The 27,362-nt window shown below is 50.2% G+C and overlaps 1 protein-coding gene and 1 long non-coding RNA gene across 2 annotated transcripts in view; one reads left to right on the top strand and one right to left on the bottom strand.

The window, feature by feature from the left end:
- SLCO2A1 (solute carrier organic anion transporter family member 2A1) lies at positions 1–23,043 on the bottom strand. Its single transcript, XM_042820571.1, has 14 exons — positions 22,717–23,043; positions 15,540–15,677; positions 13,776–13,938; positions 11,029–11,244; positions 9,258–9,356; positions 7,400–7,533; positions 6,641–6,722; positions 5,470–5,634; positions 4,965–5,154; positions 2,877–3,036; positions 1,635–1,804; positions 1,063–1,127; positions 794–914; positions 1–685 (listed from the first exon to the last, which is right to left on the bottom strand). The coding sequence occupies exons 1-14, from the start codon at positions 23,026–23,028 to the stop codon at positions 565–567; spliced, it is 2,136 nt and encodes a 711-aa protein (XP_042676505.1). The 5' UTR covers positions 23,029–23,043; the 3' UTR covers positions 1–564.
- Positions 22,310–27,362, top strand: part of LOC122161269 — a 21,014-nt gene continuing 15,961 nt past the window's right edge. The window contains exon 1 of the long non-coding RNA XR_006169138.1: positions 22,310–22,862. This is a non-coding gene — a long non-coding RNA (uncharacterized LOC122161269). The remainder of the gene's footprint in view (positions 22,863–27,362) is intronic.

Here is a 27,362-nt window from a genome sequence, read left to right on the forward strand (position 1 = left end):
TGGAAAATTGACCTTTATTTAAAAAAAAAAAAAGCAAACAAACACAACAGTCAAACCCTTTCCAAAATGTTCTGTACTAAACCCCAAGTGATGACTTTTCATGTCCATGCTGACCTGTACAAGAGGGATGGGCAGGGGCAGACAGGGAGGCCACCAGGACGTGGCAGCAATCTTGCTTGCTCCTATCCTGTCTGGAGGGCAACACCTGGCTGGATAAGGCACAGTAGAGCAGGACCATTGCTTGCATCTGTGTATGTGGGTCCAGGCTGGAACACAGCCCCCATCTGCTTCCTGGGAGTGCAAAGCAATGGGTGAGTCTTGGATGACCCACCTGGAGGAGCTGGTCCCCAGTGTGTCCAGGGCTGCATCCAAAGATGGGACCAATGGGGATTGTCCTTCGCTGGGATCACAAAGATGCTCTCTCCCCAGGCTGGGTTGTCATGAGAGGAGTGAGGAGCTGCTATGTTGAAGTTGCTCCATTACAAAAGAATGAGAAATCGACCAAACTCCCCAAAAGGCAAAGTGCTGGTGGTGGGGAATGAAGTGCAGTCAGTCTTTGTGCAGTTACACCAGGCCGGCCGCTTTCTCCTGCACGTTGTACTCCTTGCTCCTCTTCACCTTCCAGCCAATGAGGGCAAGGAGGATGGTGCCCACCACTTTGTATCCCACCTGCAGCCCCAGGTATCTGTGAAGAGAAGATGAGGGAGATGCCCTATCCGGAGGTGGCTCCAGAGGTCAGCTTTGGGGACTTGTCCCCATGGCAGCTCCGGGTGCCACAGCTGAGGCCAGGTACCTGTTGCGAAGGAAGTCATTGTTGTAGTAGGCACAGAAGCGACGCTGTGAGCACTGTTTCTGCCAGTAGATGCAGGAGGAGTCGATGAGGGCACCAAACATGGCTGGAGCCGGCAGCCAGGCTTTGGAGAAGAGAGGGCTGGGTCAGGCTCTCTGCCCTTCCTGCCAGCTTCACCTGCTGCCTCCAAGGAGGTCACACGCCTCCTGTGCCTCTAGCAAGCTTCAGAGTGCCCTGTCACCCCCCAGCCTCATCAGGAGGCAGTCACTCACCCAGCAACCTCATCAGCAAGAATTGGACGCCAATGGCAAATGACTTCTCATCCTGGTTCACCACCCTGCAAGGGAGAAGCCAGGTGAGGTCAGAGCTGATGGCAACAGTGCTCTTCTGGTTTCACTGTCAGGTTCATAGCCATGGACCTGGTTTCTCCCCCCTTCTTCCAGTTTGGAATGGAGAACAGTGGTTGAATGACCCCGTGGGGATTAGGAGGAGCCCAGAGAGCTGCCGGGATGAAAATTTGTGGGGATGCTACAGCATAGGGTTTTGTTCTTAATTGAGGTTGTACTCCATTCTACCTGATATAAACTGTAAGGAAGAGCTGAAATAGGAAACATTCTACTGTTTAGGGAATTGCCATATTTCATAGCCAGGGGTGTGGAGGAAGGGGTTGCTCTTCAGTAAGAGCACTCAAAGCATTAAAACAAGGGGGCTCCTGCTTATTGAGACCCTGCTGTTACTGATGAAAGAGAAACCTGCAAAACTTGATCAAATGGTGAACAACTGTTCTCAGATCCTTACGTAGCTGAAATTTGTCGCCCCACAAACTCCCCTGCCCACTGCTCACCGTAGCACCATCATGTAGAGGGGGTTGTGACACAAGCAGGCCACCAGGGCAGCGAAGGAGATGAGGAAGATGACAGGGAGGAGCATGTGGGAGCAGCTGAGTGGACAGGAGCCCGTCCTGGCAGAAGACAACCCACTACCAGCAGAGATCTGGGAACAGTTCCTGTAGATCTGTTGGAAACATTTGAAAACAAACAAACATGTAAAACTCCCCTAGTCATGCTGTGAGAGGGGTGGAACCCTGGCATAGGCTCCCAAGGGGGTGGTAGAGTCATTGTCCCTGGTGGTGTTCAAGAAAAGGGTAGATGCCACAGTGAGGGACGCGGTCTGGAATGGGCACAGGCATAGGTTGGGGTTTGACCTGATGATCTTAATGGTCTTTCCAACCTTAATGATTCTGTGGTTCTATGTCACCACACCACTTGATAAAGGAGCGATGGAAGCATCAGCTCCAATGATATGGCTATGGCATCCTGTTGGGTGTCCTGACCTCCTGCAAGGGGACATGCCACCATTCCCTACCCAGGGCTTTCCAGTCAAGGTAGGGCCTGCCTATCCTTCAGGTAGATCCAAGCCTTCCTGCTCAAAAGCAATTTTCCTAGGAGATCTTACTAACTCTAGTTTCCTGAGCAGCCTAATATCTGCTCTCCCATGACCAGGGTTGAGGTTTTGTAGCAGCTTTCTTCATTTTAAATTTGACTACCTCATGGTCACTATGGCCAAAATGACCACTAATCACCACCTCATGCCCAAGACCTTCTCTGTTCAGAAGTGACAGATCTAGAAGGGTTAACACCCTGTCCCACCCCTACCATGGGCTGGCTGCTCCCCACCAGCTCAGGTGCCCAGACCACATCCAGCCCCGTCTGAGCATCTCCAGAGATGGGGCACCCACACTTCTCTGGACAGCAGTGCCAGGGCCTCACCCTTTCTGTGTAAAGAATTTCTCCCTCACATCCAACCTAAATTTCCCCTCTTTTAGTTTAAAGCTATTATCCCTTGTCCTATCAAGTTGAAGTCAACAAGGGCAGTTGATCAAGAGGTCTCTCTTAGTTCCTTAAAGAATAATTCAACTATCTAAACGGCTCTACTGCATCCAAATTCCTACAGCACTGCTAGTCTTCACTGTGACAACAAGCAAGGTGCACTCATAGCAAAACCTCAAACCTTCTGGAAATTCTGTGGTTCTTGGCATGGCCACAACAGCTCAGCTTGGTGGCCACATCCTGCTCCCACTACTCACCACCTGTGTGGGAGCTGAGGAGTCAGTGCTGCTGTTGGTGCAGCCAGCAAAGCAGGGTGAGATGTACTCCACGTTGTTTTCTCCACACACCGGGTGAAAGATGTGCTGGGAGCAGTGGCACCCACTCGGTGCCTTAACCTGTGGCTGGGAACTCTGTGTTCTGCCAAAGAGAAAATAAACAAAAAATTAAAAAAAATAAAATAATAATAATAATTAGAAATAGGAAAAAAAAGATGTCCCTCCCCAGTCCTCTTCCTAGCTAGCCAGTTTCCCTGTTCCTATGTGCGCTGGGATGCTGCCAGGAGCAGGCTGGCCTTGTGCCAGACCCCTATCCCCTGCAGGTACCTCTGCAGTGTACAGGGAACTTAGCAGCCTGTAATTATGTTATGTCTGCAAACAAGTGCTCACACACTTTTTTTTTTTTTTTTTCCCCAGCTGAAAACTAATCAGCAAACGCCTGGAGAAATGTTATCTGGGCTCCATCCAAAACCGCACAAACAGATGTGCGAGGAGCCCCAGCTGGAAACGCCATCCAGACAACAACTGGAGATGGGCTCGCTTCCAGACAAACCTGATGACAGTGTGTAAGGCAAGAGGATAAGCTGAATGATCTGTTCTGTCTTGCCTCACTACCCAAAGGAGCTCAGCTGCTGGAGCAGCTCCCTCTGCCTGCTGCCCTGGGGGCCATCCTTGGGCTGGTGGGCACTGCCCACCTGGTTCACAGCACCTGGAGCCCAAGGGGAATGGTGTTTTCATGTTTCTGAGGGCTACAGCTAGGAGTGGTCAGAGCAGCTTGGGTATTGGACTCTTGCAGGTGTTGCAGAAGGAGAAGCAGAGGGGAGAAGATGACAGAGCTGGGACTGTGGGAAATGGAGAACGCAACTGTTGTTGGGAGGCATGTCCCTCTTGAAGTCTTTGATGAGAAGGAAAGATCTGCTTGGATGTGACATCCAAAGGGACAGTCCTTTGGGTGGGTTAGGCAATGCTGTCATGTTCCTGCTCCTCTCCAGCCAGCACAAGGCAGCTGCTGCAAATGGGAGCACTGACAACTCCACTATGGCCTTTCCCAAGTAGTCCCATGCCTCTCATATGGATTCATATCTCATCATGCAGACAGTAGCTCTGTGAGCTACAGAGCTTCTATAGGTTGAAAGATCTACCAAGTTCCCCAGACCCTACAGCTCCATGTTGCCCATTTCATGTGCTACACTGAACTGCAGAAAAAGCTGAAGGTGAGCTAAGGACAGTGGCTGCAAACATGAAATCAATCTCTGCCTTCCTCCAGCCTCCTTTTTGTCATGCAAGTCCACCTACCAGCCTCCCATTCCACCAGCAAACCCCATCAAGTCCAGTGAGTGCTAGCAGGGCTAATATTACCAGTAAGAGATGAGCACTGTGAAGCTAAGATGCCTTCCAAAGTATAGCAAGTGGCATCTGAGCTTGAGCTGAAGGCACAAAGTCTTGCTCTCAAGCAAAAAGCCAGTGAGGATGCCAACAGGGATAACAATGCCTCAGCAGACTATTGCATGATCCTGAATTAATATTATGTGCCATACAGACAAAATACTAAAATGCTGTCCAGGCATGAGTTTGTTGTTTTGTCTTATTTTAACTGGGTACGAAGAGCCCTGTCCCTCACTGTACCATGGGATGGGAGCTTTATTGCTGGCAAAGGGAAATGTGCACAAAAGTGCCTCGCAGATATGCTGACGGTGCAAATGACCTGTGCATGATGCACTTCACAGAAAGCCTGGGGTGGAGTCTAAATATCACTACAAAAACTAAACAATAAAAATAAAAAAAATGGGGTAGCAATTAATGGTTTCCACCCAGGCGAGCAGAAAGTCCAGTTGGAACGAGAGCAGCATGTTCCATGTGGACATGGGCACTAACACTACTATTTTCCCCCTAGAAATCCAGGGCTAGAGAGAAAAATATACTCTGAAAAATTAGGAATAAATGCCTTTCCAAGTTTTCTGTGCTGTATAGTGCTTATCTCTCCTCCAGGAGTGACCCCATGGTTAATCAAGTCAAGAGCTGGAGAGGGGAGGAACACAAAGCTCGGAACAACCCAAGTGCTTGTGTTACCTGGAGGGGTAGATCCCATCGATGAGTCCTGTGGAGCAGCCCATGAAGAAAATGGGCAGGCAGATGAGGATGGAGAAAACCAGTACCACCACAGAGAACCGGGGGATGGCCCGAAGGGAGAAGGCAAAGCGTTTCATGATGATTCCTCCTAAGAGCATCCCAAGTGCTGCTGCTGGCAGGTTGACGGCTCCTGCAGAGGAACGAAGGCATCAGGCAGGCATCCTGCCTGCCAGGCACCTTGCTGCTGGCTGGAGGTCAGGGACCTCGTGGTGGCTGGGAGAATCCATGGACTGTTACTCAAGATAGACCAAGACCCAAACAGTTGGCACCTATAGGAAATCTCAGCCTCAGGAGATTCACTTGGAGATGTAGAAGCAAGCCTTGGTGCATAATCATTTCTTTCAGCATCAGAGCTATGCGGACCTGCTTCACCCACGTGCATTTCCAACAAGAGCTGCTCTGGCCCCCGAGAGCAAGTGAACAGATGTGGTCATTCCCTGCTCACCGATGAGAAAGTTGGCATAAGAGGAGGTAGCACCGTACTGCTTCTCCAGGAACTTGTTGAGGAAGGTGGAGAGACCCGCAATGACAGAGGAGAAGCTGCACTGAGCAAGCACCAGGAGGATAAACAGGGGGTTGAGGAGCAGCTTGAGGAAGATCTTCGGGAATCCTGTGAGGAAACAGCAGGAAAAGCAAATTTTAGCTACAAGGTCCAAACATGGCTCCTGTGGCTGAGGAAGAGAGTGTGGTTTCCTGATGGGACATTGCGTTCCCCTGCCTGGCCAGGACATCCTGGTCTTGCAGCCCAGGCAGACTGACTCCAGGCCTCTCAGAAGCAGGTCTGTTTATTTGGCCTCTAATTAGCTTTCCTCTTCTAGCTGAGTGCCAGCATCCATCAAAGCTCAATGAGATAGAGAGGAGGGGGCTGATGGCCACAGGATGTGACTGCAGTGGATGGAGAGGGAGTGACTTCAACTGGAAACAAGTCATTATGAGCTTAAGAAAGGTCATCATGCAATCCCTCTCACCAGTGAAATCCCAACAGCTACCCATAAACAAGATGGTGAACCGAGGTGCAGCAACCTCAAGGCAGCAGCTGGGGCACCAGCAGCCCCATGGCTCTTTATGGAGCCTCACGTCATGTAAAAACCTCAAAACTACCATCAGAAGTGATTCAAACGTCAATACTGATGACTACGAGCAGGAGGGAAGCAGCGTCCCTCCTTCAGCAGTCATAGAATCATTAAGGCTGAAAAAGACCACTGAAATAATCCAGTCCAACCATCCACCTACCACCAATACTGCCCACTAAGTTCCTCAGTACCATATCTCCACGGTTCTCGAGCACCTCCAGAGAGAGTAACTCCATCATTTCCCTGGGCAGCCCATCCCAGCATCACCAGTATTTTGGAGAAGTTTTTCCTAGTATTGAACCAGAACTTCCCCCGGCACAACTTGAGGCCATTTTCTCTCATCCTATTAGTCCTTAGGGAAGGATGGTGCCTATGTGCTATGGCCTTGAAGGGGCCCGACTGGCATATCCACCCAACACAGTTGAGGTCAACCTGTAAATGCTGATGTCGTAGTGTCCACCCAGCCCGGGCTAACATGGGATACAGGCCATGCCACCTCCCTGCACCCCCATTCACCCTCGCCTGTAAATGTCAGCTCTTTACTTTTGATAAATTCCAGCAGGGAGGTTTCTTCAAATTCCCTCTTCTCCATCTTCCTCAGCATGCCATCCTCTGAGCTTGGGTCCTGGAGAGGAAGAGAAGAGCATCCAGCCATGAGAGGAGCGCGGGTGCCTGGCTGGTGCAGCCCCAGGACTCAGCAAGGCCAGGGAGCAGCAGAGCCCATCACGGGCATCTTTGACTCTTGAGTAGAGCAGCAAGACTCAACTCAGAGAGGTTATAAGAGTTTGGAAAGCTTTGAACTCTGACCAAAAGGAAGATATTTCTTCTTAAATTCTGGAAAAAAAAAAAGGGGAAATGGAAGTTGGAGACAGGCCAGCTCCGGTCTGGTGCATCCTTAAACTATAATCCTGAAATATTTGGGATTTGATTTTGACCTTTAAAGAATCAATGCTTAAACAAGACCAAAAATCCCCCAAACACTATTTTTTTTGAAACGAAACCAATGAGGCTTGGCTTTGAAAATACCGAAGTGGAATGTTTTGATAGCTCTATGTCTTTTCTTATTTGTTTTAATGGGAAACTTGCCTTGTTTCTTTCCTATTTTTTTCCAAACAAAAAGCCCATTTTTCAAATAGTGACTATAACCTCACAGAAGGCATTGTGGCAGGGTGTTGAGATACGGTCATTGCCATTGACAGGGAGTGGAACACTCTGGCAGGATGAAGTCTCTGAGGACAGACCCCTACCGAAGAGGAACTCTAAGAAGACCTGTAGCCACCATGCTGAGAGGTGGAGCCTCACCTTTCCCTTCAGCATGTACCGAGGGAAAAAGAAGTAAGGAATGGATGTGAGCACCAAGCACCCAGAGGAGATCAGCAGCCCCAGCCACCAGGCTCCAATCCATCGCTGGTCCTGCGGGGTCAGGGTCACTGTTGCTGCAAGACACAAAGACCCGTCATCAGAGCTCTGCCTGTACAAGTCCAATGGTAAAAGGGGAAAACGTCCATGTCAGTATGGACAAAGAGCACAGCCTATGGGTCTCTCTGCTGGTGTGGCAAATGAAGGGAGGCGAGAGCTCCTACCAGCTCATATCAAGATGAGTTCTGGCTTCTGGGAATCAGCGAGTCCCTTTGCCCATACATGTGGGTGTGGATGAGCTTTCCTCACTAGTCCCCACCCAAACTGCTCTGAGCCTCACCAGTACCCACGGGACACATATAATCAACATCACAGCACACTGATGGCACGGGCCCAAGCACTGCAGCCAGAAGGTGACAACAGGGCCCTGGCTCCAACCTCCTCTACCCGGGCACACGGTTGGGTTGGGACCACGCTATCTTCCCTGGCTGCCCAGGTGAGATGGGGACTGAGAAAAGGCACAGCCATTTTCCTGGAAATGTCTGTTCTCCCACCGCTTCAGGCTCAGTAAGTCACATAGCCTCACATAGTGCTGGCAGAAGAACACTTCTAATGAGAATGGCTCCCGAGTGGACAAAACCCCGGGTGCTCACACCCTTGGTCCGGAAAAAGGAGGAGAGACAAGCACTGCTCCATCCCAATGTGGACATCCTCCGGCTGTTCACCAGAGGTCGAAGGCTTGCTTGGCTTGGCACAAGTAGTGCATCTCCCCATTGCAGGGACTTTTTGGGAGGGCTCAGGGTCGGCTTCCTGCCTAGGACACAGAAGTAGTGACCCCCACCCCACTGAACAATTGCCTCACTGCCCTGAAGGCACCGATCCACTGCGGATGTGGACGTCATCATGGAGCGACTGGGCAGGAGATGCTATATCTGTCTGCTGCCACAGGGTGCAAGCCAAGATATTTTGCTGTTTCCTGTCTTGGGTTCATTTATTATTCTTATCAGGCACGGGACAAATATGTCAGGCAGGCTCTGATCTCTCAAAGGAAACACAGGAAAAGCCACATTATTGATGAAGCCAGGGAGAATTCTTTAGTGATTAAATTACCAGGAATAATAAGCACATACTGTGGATAGAGGAAATAAGCCCTGCGGTGGTGCCAGCTTGGTTCCAAACCTGCAGATGCTGGTGAAGGGTGGTGGGCAGGAGGTTGAGTGGAATCACAGGATCACTGAGGTTGGAAAAAGACCTCTAAGGTCATCTAGTCCAGTGTTCACCTACCACCAGTATTGCTCACTAAAGCACATTCCTCAGTGGTTCTTGAACACTTCCAAGGACAGTGACCCCACCTGGGCAGCCTGTTCTAGTGTCTGACCACTCTCTAGGAGAAGGTCTTTCTCACATCCAACCTGAATCAAAACTTCCCACAGACATGCAGGACGATGGCTGCTCCATGGCTGTCTTCTCCCTGCTGGATGCTTCAGGTGTTCCTGATCCTCTCTGGCACTGTGCAGTATTGCACTTCCTCAGCATGGGAGCAGCAGGCAGCAATGACCACCATACTGAGCAGGACACTGAGGTGTCCCTGCTGCAAGGCACTGCTTCCATGGTGACCTCAGGTCCATCTGTAGCCTTCCTTGTGGGGAGATGATGTAGAAGTGACCCTGGAACGCTATCCCAGGTCCATTTATTTGGGTCACAAGAGCAAGGAGTGCATTCTACCTCCAGTCCTCTCAGAGCAATCCTCTGATTCACAGAGAACTTTTAGGAAGACCATCCTGACTTGGGAAATACTCACCCATGTCAACTCTGCCAATGTCCACGAAGAGCCGCAGCACCACAGAGCCCAGCAGGTACCCAAACGCAGGGCCAAACACTGCGATGGCAAAGAGGATGGCTGGAAAAAAGAGCAGAGTGTGAGTAGATCTCAGCCTCATTCAGACATGGAGAAAGAATGATGCTACAACATGCAAAGAAGAAAAATTGTGGGATCATAGAATGGCTTGGAAGAGACATTAAAGATCACTGAGCTCCATCCTTACTCGCCACCAGCTCAGGCTGCCTAGGGCCCCATCCATCCTGGCCTTGGGCACCCCCATGTTTGGGGCACCCACACTTCTTTGGGCAGCAGTGCCAGGGCCTCACCACTCTGAGTAAAAAATTTCTTCCTCACATCCAACCTAAATTCCCCCTCTTTTAGTTTAAAGCCATTCCTCCTTGTCTTTCCTGTTGTCTTGTGGATTTGCTATACGGACAGTACTGGTGATTCTCTGTGACCAAGCAGGGAGCTGCAGGTTGAACTGCAGGAAGGTAATGATGTGGCTCTGGGGCTCCTGTGGTGATTAAGACTCTAACCCTCACACGGAAGGAAAAAAAGAACCCAAAATCAAAGCTGTCGCCTCACTCTTCTAGAGACAAGCAAAAATTGTTTGTTCAAAACATCAGTGGAAGTGAAACATGATGACTCAGGGAGAGCAGAAAGGGCAGCAAATCACCCTTGGTTCTTCTGACCTATTCCTGCCCCAAAAGCAGATAGCTCAGACCAAACCCATGAGGTCAAAATGTTTCCTTTTGACTTCTTTGGAATGAGAGGATCTGACTTTCCTTCTTGGAAGAGGCTCCTTTTTCTCCTAAAACATAACAGGACTCAAGCACCAATGGCATTTACACTGTATTGAGGCAACCTAGATGCACAGGGACATTCCCACGGCCCTAAAATGACTACCTATGCAGTCAGCAACCAACCAGCCCTTTATAGAAGATGCCAGGTAAGTCTGAAGACACTGCCAAGCTCCTCAGGGCTTGTTCAATGCCCGTCCTTGGGAGTCCAAGCCCAAAGGCTTTCTTTTCTCCTTAAGTGCCTATCTTATTTTGGAACATCCGCTTTGATTTCCTAAATCACGCTGACGCCTTTGGCTGCTTTGAAGACATTGTTTGTCACTCAGGGGGAATCAGATTTTTAAAATAACTTACAGTATCAGATTTTCAAATAACCAAACTTGAAGCACACCAGCCCCAGCTGGGCTTTGCCATTCACGTGGAAAAAGGGCAGTGTAGACCGATGCCAGCTCCCATCCCTTTGGGCTCAGAAGTCCTCCTGAGCCTGCAAGCAAGCACCAGGCAGGGTCAGATGGCCAATTCCATGGCAAAATTGTCAGCTTTGCTGCAAAACCTGCATTAACCAGCTCCTATAGGCCATCATACCTCTGGTTAAAGCCCAGTGAACTGATGCTCTGTAAGAACAGGCAACGGCCTCAGGGAAGGCTCCCTTACTACTTCTGCCCATGGATGGTGGAATGTTTCTCTCAGACATTAACACAAGTGAGAAGCTCCATCTCAGCCATCTCATCCCCTTGCTCTGGTTCTTTATCTTCCTAACACTCACACCATAAACAAAACCTTACAGAGAACAGCTGGCTGACAAGGAATGGGGCACTGTCATGGGGATGACCTCACCTGAGTCCCTCTGTATGCTCACCCTATGCCACGGAGGCCAGGAATCCCTCTCCAGCTCAGCTTGAATGCTGGAAGGAAAAAAACTGACATAAAACAACGCTCTTCCCACTCACCAACATACAGCGGAGAATTGTTTGCTTCTGCAAAGTCATCCACATAGGAGATCCCAAAGGGCTGAATGGGAACTGTCCCAATTCCAGCCAAGAGCTGAGCAATGACCATCATTGCCCATATGCTGCTGGCCTCCTTCTGAGGGTCCTGGGTGGCATTTGGGCACACAAACTTGTTCTCCGCATAGCAAAGCTCAGCCTGGATCTGGCTCTTGTTACCTGCAATAGAAAAGAAAGAGCGTTACAGAGCTAAGCACACTCCTGCCTCCTCCAGCTCCTGCATCAATTCTGCTGGAGAGTGTAGTGATAAATTGGCTCAGGCTGACCCTAATTCCCACCTCCCCTCTGCACAGCTGCATTAAATCTGCAAACATTAGGTGTCTTCCAAGCCCGTTCCTAGGTGCATGCTGTTGGAGTTGGGATGGGTTGCTTGTTTTGTTTAGCACTCCTCATCACCTTTACCCCCCTGGGGTGCTGCACTTGGCTCAGGGTAGCAAAGAGTCCAGCTGTGGGTTTTATCACATTAAAGAAGAAGGAAGCAAAGTAATTTTTGCAACTGCTGAGGAGAAAGGTCAGCCCTGCAGCCCCATTCCACTGAGTCACATTCAGGCTGTCAGCAGAGAATAAAAACCTCTTTGCTGTGGCTGCAGCAGTGCTGGGCTCAGCCAAGTGACAGCAGCCCTTGGACAGATGGTGTCGGAGCTGGTGGGAAAGTGTAAATATTCAGCAATGGATGGAAAAACCTGTTTTGCCTGCAAAATGACTGTGTTACTGAGCAAACAAACTAAGCTCTGGTCTTCTCCTGTTAGCTCTTCCTCTTGTGGCTTTTTTTGTTGTTATTGATATTTGTAATTTTTTTCAACATTTTGATCTTCCTGACTCGTATAATAACTCATATAATATGCCTCTGAGCAAGCAGAAATGAGAGATCCAAATGCTTGCCCGGTGGTTAGGGGCTCTAACTGGCATATTGTGGCAGTACATACCTAATAGTCACCACAAAATTCTTGGTATGAGCTCAATTGCAGCTGCATGGCCAGGAGGGTCTGTGCCGCCAGACAGAAGGAGCCTCTTTGGCTAATAATGATTTTATGGCAGCAACAGTGAGAGCTACAGAAGTTAAACAAGGACAATCTAACCCAGGACTGGTTTTTCCATGCCAACAGTCTGTGCTCACTGGTGGGACCAGGAGCCCCGGTTGGGTTGCACCAGCCTTCCCACACCTGGCAGAGCAGAGCACAGTTCAGGGGGGAGCAGGGGTGGGAGGAACTTGTGAGCAGATCTCTTCCCTGTGCTACGCTCCCTGCCCATGCTTGGAGTCCCATTGTGCTGAGCAGGCAGACCGTGAACACCTCTTGCAGTGGCAAACTCACAGCCAAAGCGACCCAACGGCTCCCGGCAAAGCCATGGCTCCTGCCTTTGCCATCCCCTTGCTGATACAGCATGAGGAAAGCAGCTTGGCTGAGTGCTGCATTCTGAAACAGGAGCTGGCATCAACGCACACCAGCTGGCTCCCAAAGCCTGCCCAGTTAAATCAGAAGCCATTAAGTCTCTTACTGGCTAAAGTAGGAACAGGGCATACACATCAGCCCTTCTTTCTGAAGCCTTCTCATCAGCCAGATGGACTGCTTTGCGCTCAGAGCACGTGAGAGCCAACACACACCCTGGCTACAAACATCTTGAGTTTGTCAAACACCAGCCATCCCTACAAGACTGATGGGGGCAGGACTGTTGCGGTGAGAGCACCTCTGTGAATTTGAATCATAGAATCACATAATCATTAAGGTTGGAAAAGATCCCTGAGACCTCCAAGTCCAACCCCACCATGCCCACTGACCACATCCCTCAGTGCCACATCTCCACAGCTCTGGAACATCTGCAGGTGTCTCCCTCACCTCCCTGGGCACTGTGTGACGATGTGTTTCCTCTCTTTCTGAGTTTTTTCTAATATCCAAAATTTCTAAATGCACCGCTGCCCTCCCCCCAAGAAAATCACACAACTGAAGGGGTTCATCCAAAGTTATAAGGATATAAGCATCATCTCCAAAAACAAAACTGTGGCCCAAGCAAGATGTCCAGAAGAAGCAGAAGGGATACCCTGTGCTATTGTCACATTCAGAAGACATTGCAAACCTATACCAAAGTTGGGCTTCAAATTGTAAATCTGTGCCTTAAGTCCCTCCAAGCACTCCAAATTCTATGTGGGGTGGATAAAACCGCCCTCCCCTTCTTGGGGAAGCACAGTCACATCTTTGCTGATGGCCTTTCTTTGACTTTTGCAGGCAAGAACAGGTTGGAAGTGGTGTCACCACCCAGAACTGTACAATGGATTGCTACATCCTGTACTTGTGCTTTGTGCTCATAGTTTTGCTCCTGCGAGGTGGTTGGGCCTCAACCAATTATGTGTGCTCCTTCAGATGTCCTACAACACCATAAGGTATTTTGGGAAGACACAAGGAGGAGGAGACCAGGACATCTGAGTGTCCATAGAGGATGAATTGAGGTTGTTCATCCCCACACCAAGACAACTGGTGGAGCTGTGCTGGTGGAGCACAGCACTGATGTGCCCACGGAGGATGAATTCAAGATGCAACTATCTGTAGAGCCAAGAGTGATGCTAGCCCTTAGCCCTTGGTTTGCTCTTCTCCTGTGCATGGCTACTACCCACATGGTCACAACAGAACCAAGGGAAGATCTCCAGCTCTGTTTTCTCCTAATATCCCCTCCTCAGGAAGGGTGAGGGCACTTACCAACACTAGGTGTGGTGTATTCGTAGGGGTCTGAGAGGAAGTGGGGCAGGGTCACCAGGAAGGCTCCCAGTGCCAGCAGCAGCCCCCCAGCTCCAATCACCCGCGGGCGGTGCACTCGGCTACCAAAATAGCTGACAAAGATGATGAGGACAACATTGCCAATCTGGAAAGAGCAAAGTGAAACAGAGAGGACATTAGGAGATGTAACAGAGAAGTCAACCCCCCCGTGATCATGTCCAAATGAGTAGAGAGCTTGTTCGGTCACTCATGGTTCCTAAGAGCTGGAACAAAACAACCCTCAGCTTCAGCCCACAGATTTGTAGCAATCACTGCTTCTTTCTTATCAAAAGCCAGCAGGCCTCAACTCCCTGTGTGCATCCCTTGTCATCACTGCCTGCTTCACGACCTGCCTGGGATCTGGCTGGGGCTCTGCTCACCACCCACATGTTCCCCACTTCCTGAGACGTGGCAAAAACCTGATGATTCCCTCAAATCCAGCAAGAAACTTAGTTCATCACCTGCATTCCCATAATTCTAAGCAAACACAAGATAAGGTACAAAGTACAGCTCATTGCAAATGTTTGTGACACTAGATGTTTGCAGCCACAGATGTAATCAACAATCTCATCTTCCTTGATCAGCTGAAAGATGTGTAAATATTCAGCCTATTTGGTAAGCAAACTGCAACTACAGGATGAGCACACAAAAATTACCACTAATGGCTTTTTCTCAGCTTGGGACAAGCTATACGTTTTAACCCTAGCATGTATATGAGTATATGTATGTATATACTCTTTTTATACATGTTTACATGGGCTCCCTTCTTTGTCTCTTTGTGGTTTTTGTTCTTGGAATTGCTGCAGACTAGACAAGCAAAGATTTCAATCCAAGGGATGCTGGATTTTGCTTTGGTATTACATCTCCAAGCATAAAGTCACATGATTTTAAACAATTTGGATAAGGAGCGCAAGGGTTACTGATGTATTGCTGCTGTGAGCAGGAGAATACTTTGTAAGACATTGTTATGTCAGTTTCAGATGACACGCTACAGCTCTCTACAATGAATTTCTTCTTTTTTGTGGTTTTGGCCTAGTTCCAATCAGTGCGAAGTCCTCCACTGAATTTTTCTTTTTAACCTTGGATGCACGCATTGGTTGGGATGAGATCTGGGCACCTACATCTCCAAGGTCCCAGGAGGATTCTCAGTGCCCAGAGCCCATTGGTCAAAGATCCCATGCAAGAAGAGCAGCCATAGGCAAGTTGGGCATCCAACAAGCACTTTTTTGGCTGTGCCATCAAAAGAAAGTCTCTCTCAGCAGGACTTTTCCTACATAGCCTTGAAGAGCTAGCAGAAAGGATGCAATTTGTGACAACACAATCCAGAGAATTTATTCCAGAGGAGTAAGTGAGTAATGGCATATACCTCAAAGGGTGGCATATCTGCCCATACTTCCAGAACTGCCTAATGATCTTGTCATTGAGTGGCCACTCATGAAGTGTCAGGTTTAAATCAAGGCTGTTTCCACCCTGAAGCTTCTTAAGAAGCTGATCTGCACTTTGGACACAGTTTAGATTGAGGTCAGCACAGTAACTTGGTGTCAGTGACAGACAGTGCTTTGCCATAGGGCCATCAAGAGCTGGGAGAGATGGGGGAAGGGCTGGGTACTGGTGACACCAGGAGAACAACCCTGAGGCCCTATTCTGGGAAGCTCCCCTTGTTCTGAACACCCCTTGGGGCCACACACAAACACCTCACCCAATTACCTCATGTAAGCTGGAGATGAAACCCGATGAGAGACTGGAGAGCCCAAAGCGCTTCTCGATGGTGGTGAGGCTGCTCTTGAAGTTGGCGCTGTAGAGGAGCTGGGACAGCTGGAGGAGGCCATGGCACAGCACAAAAACCTGTGGGCAAAAAAGTGTCAACCCAATCAGTACCACCAGCTGCCCTGCCAACAGGTAGCTGTTGGGCACTGTGTGAGGGGCTTGGGATATGTATGCACAGGGACAGAGGTGGGCAACTGGTCAACATGGCTGCACTGTTGGCATGCAGCAATGGTGCCATGGTGCCATACTGCAGCCAAAAAGGAGCTGCTCTGCTTTCCATTCCCCGAGACCCACTCCTTCCCAGTGGTCCCTTGAGTTCCCTTGGCTGTAAGGCAGATTGGCCGGGGTGATGGAGGAAAGCATTTTTAAAGGCCTTAAACACCCCAGAGGGAAAGAACAAAACAGGCCCAATGCTTTCTTGCTGCTGGAGGAACTCCATGGTATTCTGAAAACAGCATCTTTCCCCACGCCAGTCTCGGAGCCAGGCCAGCAACCCAACCAAATGGATACGGAGCATCCCTGGAGTAGAGAAGGGAATATAGGAGCTGATGGGCCAGGGCAGGAGCATGGTGGGAAGAGACAGGGTGGCCGGCGAGAGGGAAGCATTCCTGGCTGGGGATGCGGAGGCAGCTCACCAGTGTCTTTTGATCTATATTTAGTCAGAACAGTTTTCCTTTATTTTCCTTGGAATGGAATGTGTCCTGTCTGGTGCCAGAAGTATTTTAAAATCATTTTTTTTGAAAAAGGGAAAAGGTCTTTTTATTTAAATTCACAGGAAATCAAATATTTGCTGAACACCGGAAGCGTGTCCCATGGAGATAACGGCAGGAAGGCCAGGATGATGGATGGGGGGATCAAAGGTACTGAAGTGCTGACAAATTCCTTATGTTCTGGACAGGGGAACAGCAACGCTCCTCAAGGCTATTTATTTGAAATGGCATTGGCACCCAGCAGCCTGGTCTCCTGGCATGAAGAAAGAATGAAATTGACCATGTCTTGTCCTTAAGGACAAAGAGGTGGCTTCTTGGGATGCTTCTTCCACAAGGGAAATGGAACCAGGCAGATGGCAGAGCTTGACATCCAAAAGAGTAACAAACAGAAAAGGAGATGAGAGCAGACATAATAACCTAGAGACAGCAGGGAAATAGAAGATGGATAGAGGAAGAGGAATGAGGGGTCACAGTGATGACCACGAGCTCCCCATTGGCAGAGTGTGAGCAGACACACAGAAGCACCATGTGCAGATACACAGACACACCATGTGCACAGTTGGCACTGTGTCAGCTGAGCAGGAGAGGGCAAGGCCCCAGGCTGGGACATTACCAACGCAAAATGCCTCCGTAATAATGTGGGATGTGACTTGGGAAACGGGGCAGATGACAAAATGGAAAAGGAACAGCTAAACCAGACATCCATCCACTCCTGCACCCAAAAACACCTCCGAGCACATGTCCTTCTGCTGATGGCTGGACCTACCCCTTCACTTTCCCGAGTCTTGGCCTGGGCTTGTGCGTAATTAATGAACCCAAGCAAGCTGGCCTGATGCAGAGTTGACTCTGAGGATGAGAAATGAAGAGGGGATCTTGCTGCCAGAGAACATTAATTTCTGTTCCCGCAGCTCTGGCCAGACCTTACTGAAGTCATTCAAATAAGGAAGCATTAGGGAATCGGAGGAGAGCCGGGACCGCCTGAGATGTGGAGCAGCTGTAGGAGAGCTCTCCCAGCACAGGCATGAGTGCGGTGCTCAGGAGGGAGGAGGATGGATCATGGTGGCTGGGTTCAGCTCAGCGGTGTCAGTCTGCTCTGAAGATGAGAAGTGCAGGGGTTGGCAGAGGAGAGCTCAGAGGGAGGGGGTGAGCCCATCCTTTGGGTGGGCATTTGGGGAACGGAGCAGGTTGTGGCTCCTGGGGCTGGATGTGTGCCCTTGGAGCTGCCAGTCTTGCAGCAGCACTGCCCCACACCACCTCCTGCATCTGCCAACCCTACTCACGTATCTCCTGGCGCTCTCTCTCCATTATTGCTTACATAAGATAGCACACTGTCACCACTGTCGTTGGTCTTAGCTGACAGCTAACTAAAAGTATGCTGAGACTGGACTTTAAAACAGGCTGTAATGAAAAATGAGCTGTTTCGTAAGAGGCTTTTTGGGTTGGCATCATAAATGCAGCCAATAAAATGCTTGGGAAGTTGGGTGAAATGAGAAAAGAACATGAACCTGCCACGCATGTGCTGACATGGGTCAGAGTGAAAGCAAGGTAAGAAGATTCAGATCTCTTGTTATTTCAAAGAATGAAGTGTTTCTATGGATGGGAGCCCAGCACATTTCTGAGGGGACCAGGGCTCAGGAAGATGGTGGCTTAATGAATTTTGAGCTTATGATTGGATACAATGACCTTAAGGGTTTTTTTTCATAGAATCATAGAATCATTTACGTAGGAAAAGACCCATAAGACCCGCAGACCCAACTGCAGCCCACCCCACCAGCCACTGCCCACATCCCTCAGTGCCACATCTCCACAGCTCTGAACACCTCCAGGGATGGTGACTCCACCACCTCCCTGGGCAGCCCATTCTAGTGCATCACCACTCTTTCCAAGAAGAATTTTTTCCTAATATCCAGCCTGACATGATCCTTTCATTCTAAGGTGCTGCCAAAGTGCAGCACGACCACTGCCCCTTACTCTCTATGGCCTGGAGCAGTGAGCAGTGAGCTAAGGATCCATTATCTGCTTCCACAACTTCATGCCCTGATAACACCACTCCTTTCCAAACTTATTGCTCACCTTCTTCCTCAGTGTCTTCACTCTGGCAGCCCTGCCTGGAGGGAGTGTGCTGGAGAAGCAAATGAATGCCAAAGGAAGGGCTTTTCCTTCCAGATGATGGATTAATTTGGGGGGGAAAAAAACACAACAAAAAGGATTTGTTTGGAAATCCATTGCTCTCACTACACAGACTGAGCTACTTTTTACTGCTCTTAAGATGCCTAGAACTGATTGAAGCCCGACACAAATGGACATCAATGGTCTCCCTCAGAGGCCCCCAGAAGCAGCAGCTCCATGTTCCAGTCTGTGCAACCTCCTCGCCCTGGCTCTACTGCTCTCATATCAGTGCTAATGTGGGAGCAGCCCGGTTGCTAACGACTCGGATGGAAAGAGCCAGAGCCTAATTTATTAGATGGACACGACAGCTGCTTGGGGAGCCGTAAAAAGAAGCGGAGATCCTTGCAGAGCCCATCAAACTGCTCTCCGCTGATTAATGACACCGAGGCGTGACGCCGCCAAGAGCGGGGAGACGCACAGTGAATCTGGCTGGAGTAAATATTTGGAAAGGACGAGGAGTAAGGACGCTCTGTGAGCTCTTTCTGTCCACACAGTGCTATTTGGAGGTGTATTTTGTGTTTCTGAGGGCCAAATCCAAACCTTCTGACTTCATTGGAAAGGGTCATCCATTGCTGGAGACCAACAGGCTCTGGCTGAGTCTTGGGAATGTTGGGTCGTGAATTTGCCCTCTTTGTACTGAGATTCACCCCCTTCTCCCATTTGGAGGGTTGGAGCAGCTCTAAATTTATCACCCAAAGCAGGAGACCCCAACCTGCCCATTTCATCTGGATATACACGGGCACACGGGGGGAGATAGCCCTCTACGTGCAGTGCCTACATCTCTGTAGAAATAAAAAGGAGCAGAAAAACCCCACAGTTTCTATCGAGGGAACCAAATAGCCACACACCACGTTCCTCAGTACAACACCCCAGAGCCAGGAGTGTGGTCCAATGGTAAAGCTGGCTCCTAAATCTTATTTCTCTTGCAAAAAAAAATAAACAAATAAGCAAATAAAACAGCCGGGGATTGTCTAGAGCATGCGGCTTCCCTAGTGATTAGTTGCAATAACATCTACTGCCAAGTAATCCAAGCTTTACAACCACCAATTGTCAAGTGCAAAGACAATATTTGCTCTTCTCTCAGCTCAGGCACACGTGGGATTTGGCGGATCCTGAGCTCTGTGCAAGCCCTGCCTTGCTCAACTGCACAGGGAGAGGCTCCGGGGGAAGGCATGTGGCTGCCATGCGGCGCAGGTGCACTGCAGAATGAAGAAGGAGTTTTGGTGGGGGTCAGACCTCAGCGTATAAGGTAAGGTCTTCACTCCTGGGAAGCACTTCTGCTTGCAATATCTGGTGCATGCTGCAAGCAGCCATCCCACTCCTGCAGGCAGACCAGCTGCATGGCTGGGTCTTCGCTTTCACTTTCTCTGTGCGCTGCCTGAGGCTCTGACCACGATCTCCCGGAGGCAGCTTCAGATTCATTCTGTCTTCCCAACCCCACAGACATGTGCAAACACTCCTCCCACACACCCACAGCTCCCTATCAGCGACACTCCTCTCCTATTTTTCTTCTGATAATCTTATCTCTGCTGACCACTCCTTGACTGTGTTTGGGCACAGAACCACCTCACCCCTCATAAAATCGACTCGCTTCGTGTCTCCTAGACCTTGATCCCACATAGCTTTCCAACCTGTTCTATCCTCTGGCTCTTCCCCATCTTGCTGCTGATGTTCTTCCAGGCACTTTTTCCAAGTTAGAATGCAATCCCGTGAAACCCAGGTAAAACACAGCCTTGGATGCACAAAGCCCGGAACCAAAGTGCTGAGGACCCCACTTGCTCCAGGTGTTTCTCACTACTTGCCCTTCATCCTGCTGCTTCTTTACCACATATCTCTTCCAAGGCACCATCCCTCCTTGCACAGCACCCAGTACTGGAAACACCCCCTGATTTTCCTGATTGGTCTGGTGGCCCCGACACATCATGAATGCTCAATGCTTTGCTTGCCAGCATCAAGCCATGCTGTCTTCAGGATAAATGCCACTGATTCGATGCATCTTCTATTGTGGCCAACATTTCAACAGAGACTCCTAATCTCTTCCAACAGGATGCAGGAGCACAACAACTCCTGCGTCTCCTGTCTTCTGAAAAGCACTCTCCTCAACAAATTCCTTCAGTTCCTTTGAAGAATAGAACAACGCTTGCCCTGGCATTGTTGGGACCTCAGACCCCAAGGCAAGGCTTCATTCCTCTCCTGCAGAAGACCCCCTGACAGTCTGGAGAGGGGAGATCTACCTACTCTCAGCTTCTTTCAACTGACACTGGTGACAGTAACCCTCTGTTGTCCTTCTGGCTCCTCTCCCACTCAACACAGGGTCAATACCTCCTGCCGCTTGCTCCCCAGTGCCTCCCAGCTGAAACCAGCACAGCTCAGCTAAAGAACAGGATATTTAGAGAGCCCTCCTCCTTGGCATGTTCCTGGGGACCCAGGACAAACAATTAGCTACCAATTAGATTAGTGCACAAAAGACAATTAAGACAATTAAGGCAAAAAGAGGCTGAACCATTTGTAGTTGGAAAGAGGCACTGCAAACAGATAATGACTCAAAAAGAACCCTAATTTTGGGCAAGGTGGTTGGCATGCTGTTGGAAGGCATTTTGCACCCTGTTATCTTTCTTTGAGGCAATGAGAAGCCAAATTCTGAAGGGCTTCAAGCACCCCCATGTTCCACACAGAGAAACAGGGGCAGAGATCAGGTTGCTCCAGAGAGGGGATACAAGGCAGACACCCCATGGGCTGCACCAAGTAGTGCTGCTCAGTATCACAGCAGGGAGCCCCAGAGCTATTGCAGTCTGGTCATTGATTCCTATGCACAACACACAGTAACTTCCACAGAGCCAACCAGGAACTGCCCCCAGCCATGTCCCAGTGGGGCACAGCACTCAGCTGGGATTGCATGCCAGCACCTCAGCCACAGAGCATCTCCTCCTGCATCCCAGCAGGGATGCCACAGAGCTGCCACCCCATCCTGCCTTTCAAATCCCCGCAGCGTGCTCAAACCCACTGCTTCCCACCAGAAGTATTCCCTCTGCATTGACCACAGTGCTGGGAAGTAGCAGGGGGGACCTCGCTGGGACATTCCGTCCTTCTGCCCTCCTACATAACCCAGACACAAACTTTCCCCAACACACTGCCTGCAGCACACCAAGGGCTTATTGTGCAGATAGGATGTTTACTGCACACCTTGTCCTTCATCTCAAAACAGCTTCCCAGATCTAGAAGTTCCATCCTGATGCTTTTGTTTTCTGCCCCTTTTTGGGGAACTGAGAGCACTGGCAGCCTCCACTTTCTTTACTGCCTTGAAGCAGGGTTTGTTTTTTTAAGGCACGCATATTTTTAAAACAAACCTTGCAGTGCAGGAAGAGCGAGCAGCTCAGGAAAGACATCACCTGTCACTTTATACACATCTGATCTTAAAAGCAGGAGCTTTTCCCCAACGCATGGCTCCATCCAGACAGTGCACATCACCCCTCTGATGTGCAATGACAAACCCCTGCACGCTAATGGTATGGGAATGCTTTGCAGCTTTACCCACTGGAGCAGCCTGAAGGACACTGGGACACTTTCTGTCCCCTGTCCCATCACACATCAGAGGTTCCACACTATGTTCTGTTATATGGGTCTTTCCAGCCAGCAAGGGCAATTGTGTCACCTGCTCAGACAGCAGCAGCAGGGACTTAGGGATGCAGGACTGGAAGGACCAGCTCCTTGTGTGCTGCTGGCATGCTTGCCTGTGACCCCAAAACATCAGCACTTGACAGCAAACCAAACTCCTCCCCGCTCCAGCCCTCGTTCTCCGGTTTACTAAAGCTGCTCTAATCCAAAAAGCACTGCAGACGTGTGCTCAGTGATGCTGCTAGGGAAGCACACCCAGGGATGGGTCCCCCACCAGGACCCCAACATTGCACCCCACTGCCTCAAGTGCTACGAAACAACATGAGAGAAACCCACAGCCATCTCCACCGCTCCCAAAGCTGCCCCGCTCCCCGCCAAGAATGGACGCAGTCCTGGGGCAGCATTTTGCTTTCGCACCAGGATGTGGTTAATCATTCCCCAGCAGCAGCACGCCGTGTACAGGACGCAGCACATCGTGCTGCTTTCACCGAGCCCTGGTGCTCTGCAACCTCATCTGGGGCCGGGGTGCAGGATTTGCTCTCTGCCCCTTTTTTATCAGCCTTGGTCTCAGCACTGGTACCGCATCTGTGCCAGCCTCCTCCTCGCGCATCGCCGCTCCTTACCTTGATGTTGCAGAAGATACCACGGGAGCAGGTGCTGGAGCTTTTGGGGGCATCCACTGGGGACTTGGCAGCTTCGGGATGGACCCCCATGGTGCACCCCAACAGACACGCTCGTGAGGGCTCCGGCCCGTCCTGCTCCGAAAACGGTGAGCCGATGAGTGAGCCAGGCAGCGTGAGCACAAAGTTTTTATAAGTCCACACTCGGGAGCGATGATGAAACCCTTTCTCCTCCCTCTTTTCCTTTGGGTGTAGAGGGAACTTTAAAGCTGCAGGAAGCCAGCGCGGGCGTGCGGTGAGCCGGTGGGAGCCCATCGGGTCTGGGTGTTTTGGGGATGGGGACTGCAGGAGAGATCCCTCCCTCCGGCAAGGAGTCACAGAGTGAAAATTAACCCAACCTCCTCCCGCCCTTCTTGCGTGGAAGAATGGCGTTTGTGTGATTCCTGGGAGCTGTTTTAAGGAATAGATCTCCAGGGCTTTGTTTATGCAGAGCACTGATTTATTGTTGCAAAGGAGAAAAAGTGTCAGAGGGAGAAGGGCTGGGGGAGGGGGGAGAAGTTGGCTTCAGGCGCTTCATCAGAATTATTTTCCCTATGTAAAGTGAGGAGAGAGTGAGCCAGATAGGTTCTCCAGAGCCTGGAGACCCCAAATCCCAGCTCCTGGAACAGTGTTGGGGGGCCTACACTGGTGGGTCCTGAGGAGGGGGAGTCCCTGCCCAAGCATGTGGCAATGGTAGAGCAGTGTCAGGGTGGGTGTGACCTCTTTCCACGGGTACAGGTTCCCCAAACAGAGGGGTTCCTGGCAAAGGAGGGCAGAGGAGGTTGGAGGAGACCCAGAAGCACCCAGTGCCACCCACAGGTGCCCGCTGGCCACGAGAGGGGGCCTGATACCATGGGAGAGGGACCTGCGGGCTGCCCTCAGCTGCAGAGCTGTGGGGAAATCAGTACTGATATGGGATAACTCTTTGGGGTGCTGTCTTCCCCATGCCCTGCGAGCACTATATGCAGGGACACGTGGGTACTCCCAGTCTGCAGTACAGCAATCATCTTGCTTCCCCACCTCCCTTTCTCCCCAACTGCCACCATTCCCAGATTTACTGGCTCTGAACTCAGCCCCCTCATCCACCTCTCCTCCCACCCCAATAGATGCGATGGCTATGAAGTTTCAGCATCACAGCAAAGAAAGAAAGCCCAGCTCTGTGACACTCACAGGCCTCCACTCACCACCTCATCACCCCATGTGCTGCCAAAGCCGTTTTCCAAGGGACACCTGACCTATTGGCAAGCAGCTCCAGCACTTCAGTTTGTCCTGCACAGATGCGTGATGCTCACTTTGCTATAACAACCTCATCTTATGCACGTTCCCCTCCAAGCAGAGGGATACTGTCATGGCCATTCCCCTACAGTGCCCCCAAAGATGTGTGCTCAGCCCCTGCCCAGCCCACCCAGCACCACAGGGCACCATCATGCTCCCAGCCTCTCTCTCACTGAAAGGGAAACTCCAGCTGTGATCCCCTTTTGCCTTTCTCTGAGGAGAAAACAAGGCTTGTGCCTCTGTTTGGGGATTCTGCACTGTGTTTTATCTCTTCCAATGTTACAGCTTTGGCTGCTGATGAGTGCACAGAAGGACTGTGATTTATGGCGCTGAGAAGGGGAGGGAGCTTGGCTGCAGATCCTCATCTTGGTGCTTCATTAGGCGATATTTCTGATGTCCTGGGTCTGGCAGGAGAAGCCCTGTGCTGGCAGATTCAGTCCATTTTATGCAGCTACCGGGGTCAATTTTCTTCTTTGGCCTTTGGGATAGGTTCCCAGGGCCAGAGGAGTGCAAGGCCAAAGCATAAACTGGGAGGAGACCTCAATGCCACTGTGGGGCTTTTTATCACCCCTCACCCTCCCCCCCGGCCATGTACATCGTTCACTGGGGGGATGGTCACCTTGCTTGCATCAGAGCCTCAAGACCTGTGCCCTCTCTGCAGGAAAAAATGGGTCAAACGCTTTCAGACTGACCATAGTTTTTCTCTGTCCCTGCATCAGCCACCCCATTTCTCTCTATCAAGCGTGGGGTGATGCTTTAATGCAAAGCCCAGAATCTCTCTGCTTTTCTACCTGTGTTCCATCTGGGATGAACTGAAGGCCACATCTCAGTGCTCATCCATGCATCTACAGCCCGTTCCTCTCAATTTGCCCACTGGCCTTTAGGAGACAGTGGTTCCCTCACACACCAACACATACCCACCATCAACATTCAACTTTACAGACCATCCTGACCTAAAGGGAAACTTGTACTGAAAGCAGAGGTGCTGCTCTTTGTACTGGTCAGTGGTGCAAGGGGAAGTGAGGACAGGGACACCGAGAGAGACATGCTGTGACGGGATGTCCTTGGGAGGCTCTGCAAGAGAGAGGAGGGAGAAAAGCCCATGTCCTCCCAGCTGTGCCTGAGGTTTCACTGGAAATTACAGACTGAGAGGTTGGGTTTAATTTCCCAGCAGGTTGTGTTTGATCTGAAGCAGAAAGACCGGTCAGAGGGATGCTCAGCCGCACCAGGCGAACAGGCTTGGCTGATTCACAGGCCAACCTGCCCTGGGGCTGACAGCATGCCAACAGCTCTGGGGACAAGGGATGGCTGGGTCCCAGTGCAGGAGGTGATGCTGCTCAGCCCACAGCCACCGCCCGGGGATTAGGAGTGAGGTCAGGGCTGGGTGAAAGCGGAGATGGAGCCTGCAGCACAGCTGTGCGTCAGCACCAAACCAGCCCTCCCGTGGCTGACTCAAAGCAGAGGACATCTGAACGAATAACGCAGTTTAGAGACTCTCCCACCCCTGCTCTCCATCCTGCACAAAACCCATCCCATGGGGCCACATGACGGCAGGGCAATGGCAGAAGCAAGGCATGTTCTGGAGGCACAGTGAGGAAGCAGAAGGCAGTGACTGGATTATTTCAGCCAGCTGGGCCAGCCACCCCTTCCGCCTCCCCCTTGGGAGATGCCATCCTTTAGGTGTCGTGTTCAGAGTCTTTTTGCTCAGCACATTTCAGAGAAGAAGTATTGATGAGGGACAGACTGTGTTGTGACCGGATAAGTGGAAATGGTTTCAAACTAAAAGAGGGAAGATTTAAACTGGATATAAGGAAGAAGTTTGTTGTTGTTTTTTTACAGTGAGAATATGAGGCATTGGTACAGGTTGCCCAGAGAGGAGTTGGATGTCCCTTTGCTGGAAATGCCCAAGATCAGGCTTGACAGGGCTCTGAGCACCTGATGGAGCTGTAGGTGCTCTTGTTCATTGCAGGGGGTTGGACCGGTGTCCCTTCCAACTCAAAGAATTCTATGGTTCAATGGTTGGTGAAGGAAAGATGTGAGAGACTGAAATTAAAATCCCCTCTAGATTCTGACATGGCTGAATAAACTCACCTTGAACAAACAGGAATAAATGCAAGGATGGAAGGTGATGTGCATTGCTCTGAGCAACGTGGGTGCTGCCAATAGCAGGGGCCAGCATGCAACAGCAAGATCCCCATGCCCTTCGTGCCCTGCTGGTGCTCTTGGAGTGTGGTTCTCAAAATACTCAGGTGTTTGTAGTTGGGCCAGAGCCTTTGCTGCAGGATGTGTTCTGCAAGCCCAGAACAAAGAGTCCCTGCCACAAAGGATTCACAATCTGAAGCATCAGTATCCTGTAGTAAGAGCAATTAGAGGAGGCAGACAAGGATCTGATGGTGCCATTCAAAGAAGGGCTGTATTTCCTTGAAACTGCTTCAAGAGAGCATGATGAGACAGTAACTTAGCTCTGCCTGCTGCCAATGAACTTCACAGTCACTAAAAAGTCGGGAACAGTGCCCCTAAGCAAGGCTAATAAAGGTAGAGAGCGTCACATTTTCGTAGCTTTGCTAAACCATGCTTTATCCACAAACCCAGGGGCAACAGGATGCCCGAGTAGGAACAGGCTCAGAAACCCTCAGCTGTGTCCTGGGAATACTTCAGACTGTAGAGGAAAAGCACTGAGAAACAGCATCCTAAAGGCCTTGGAGAGAAGGATTTTCCTTCATCCTGATGAGAGCCACGTGCCCAGCCCTCCACATCCCACTGCAAATCTTCACCTTCTTGAAAGGCTGTTGGATACATTGACTTTTTTTTACCTCAGAAATGGTTCTAACTAGCTGCTCTGCTCCCTCTAAAAGACCTCAGTGCACTCACACAGCCAACACCATCTCAATGAAAATTAATAACAATTCAGCAGGAGAAAGCTGTAATGAAAATTACCCTGGTACCTGAAAGGAGCCATCCAAGCGCTGCGCAATGGCCAGGGCTCTGCTTTGATCCCTCCTGAAGCCGTGGGAAGAACAGTTAAACCACAGCTCTGCGATGTTTGTCCGCTTCCCTCTGGAAGGGGCTGCATTTAATAAAAAGCGGATAAAAGAGGGTGAATTCCACACATCCCATTCCTAACATCATACCAATGCTCATACCACTGCGAGGCCTGAAGCTCTGGGCACTGTTAAGTATGGAGCCGTGTAGCAAAGAAATTGAAAACGGTTAAATCCCCACTAATTTACAGCAAAATATTTTCATTATACTACTTACCAACTTTTTCAATAGCAATGGCAGCCAACTGAACTGAGTTGCATGATCTTCCAACGTATACTTTCAGCTATGTGGAA

This window comes from Centrocercus urophasianus, unplaced genomic scaffold (assembly GCF_019232065.1).
Source record: "Centrocercus urophasianus isolate 14NV4802_14NV808 unplaced genomic scaffold, USGS_Curo_1.0 seq_19, whole genome shotgun sequence".
NCBI lineage: Eukaryota > Metazoa > Chordata > Aves > Galliformes > Phasianidae > Centrocercus > Centrocercus urophasianus.

What these genes read in the sequence shown, in the direction of transcription:
- SLCO2A1 (XM_042820571.1), bottom strand. Translation starts at nt 23,028, where the DNA reads ATGGGCTCCCACCGGCTCACCGCACGCCCGCGCTGGCTTCCTGCAGCT. An exon ending in CAATTCTCCGCTGTATGTTG is followed by an intron (nt 9,357 to 11,028) that starts GTGAGTGGGAAG and finishes TCTTTTTTCCAG; the next exon opens with CCATCCTCTTTGCCATCGCA. An exon ending in CCTCAGCTCCCACACAGGTG is followed by an intron (nt 1,805 to 2,876) that starts GTGAGTAGTGGG and finishes TGTTTCCAACAG; the next exon opens with ATCTACAGGAACTGTTCCCA.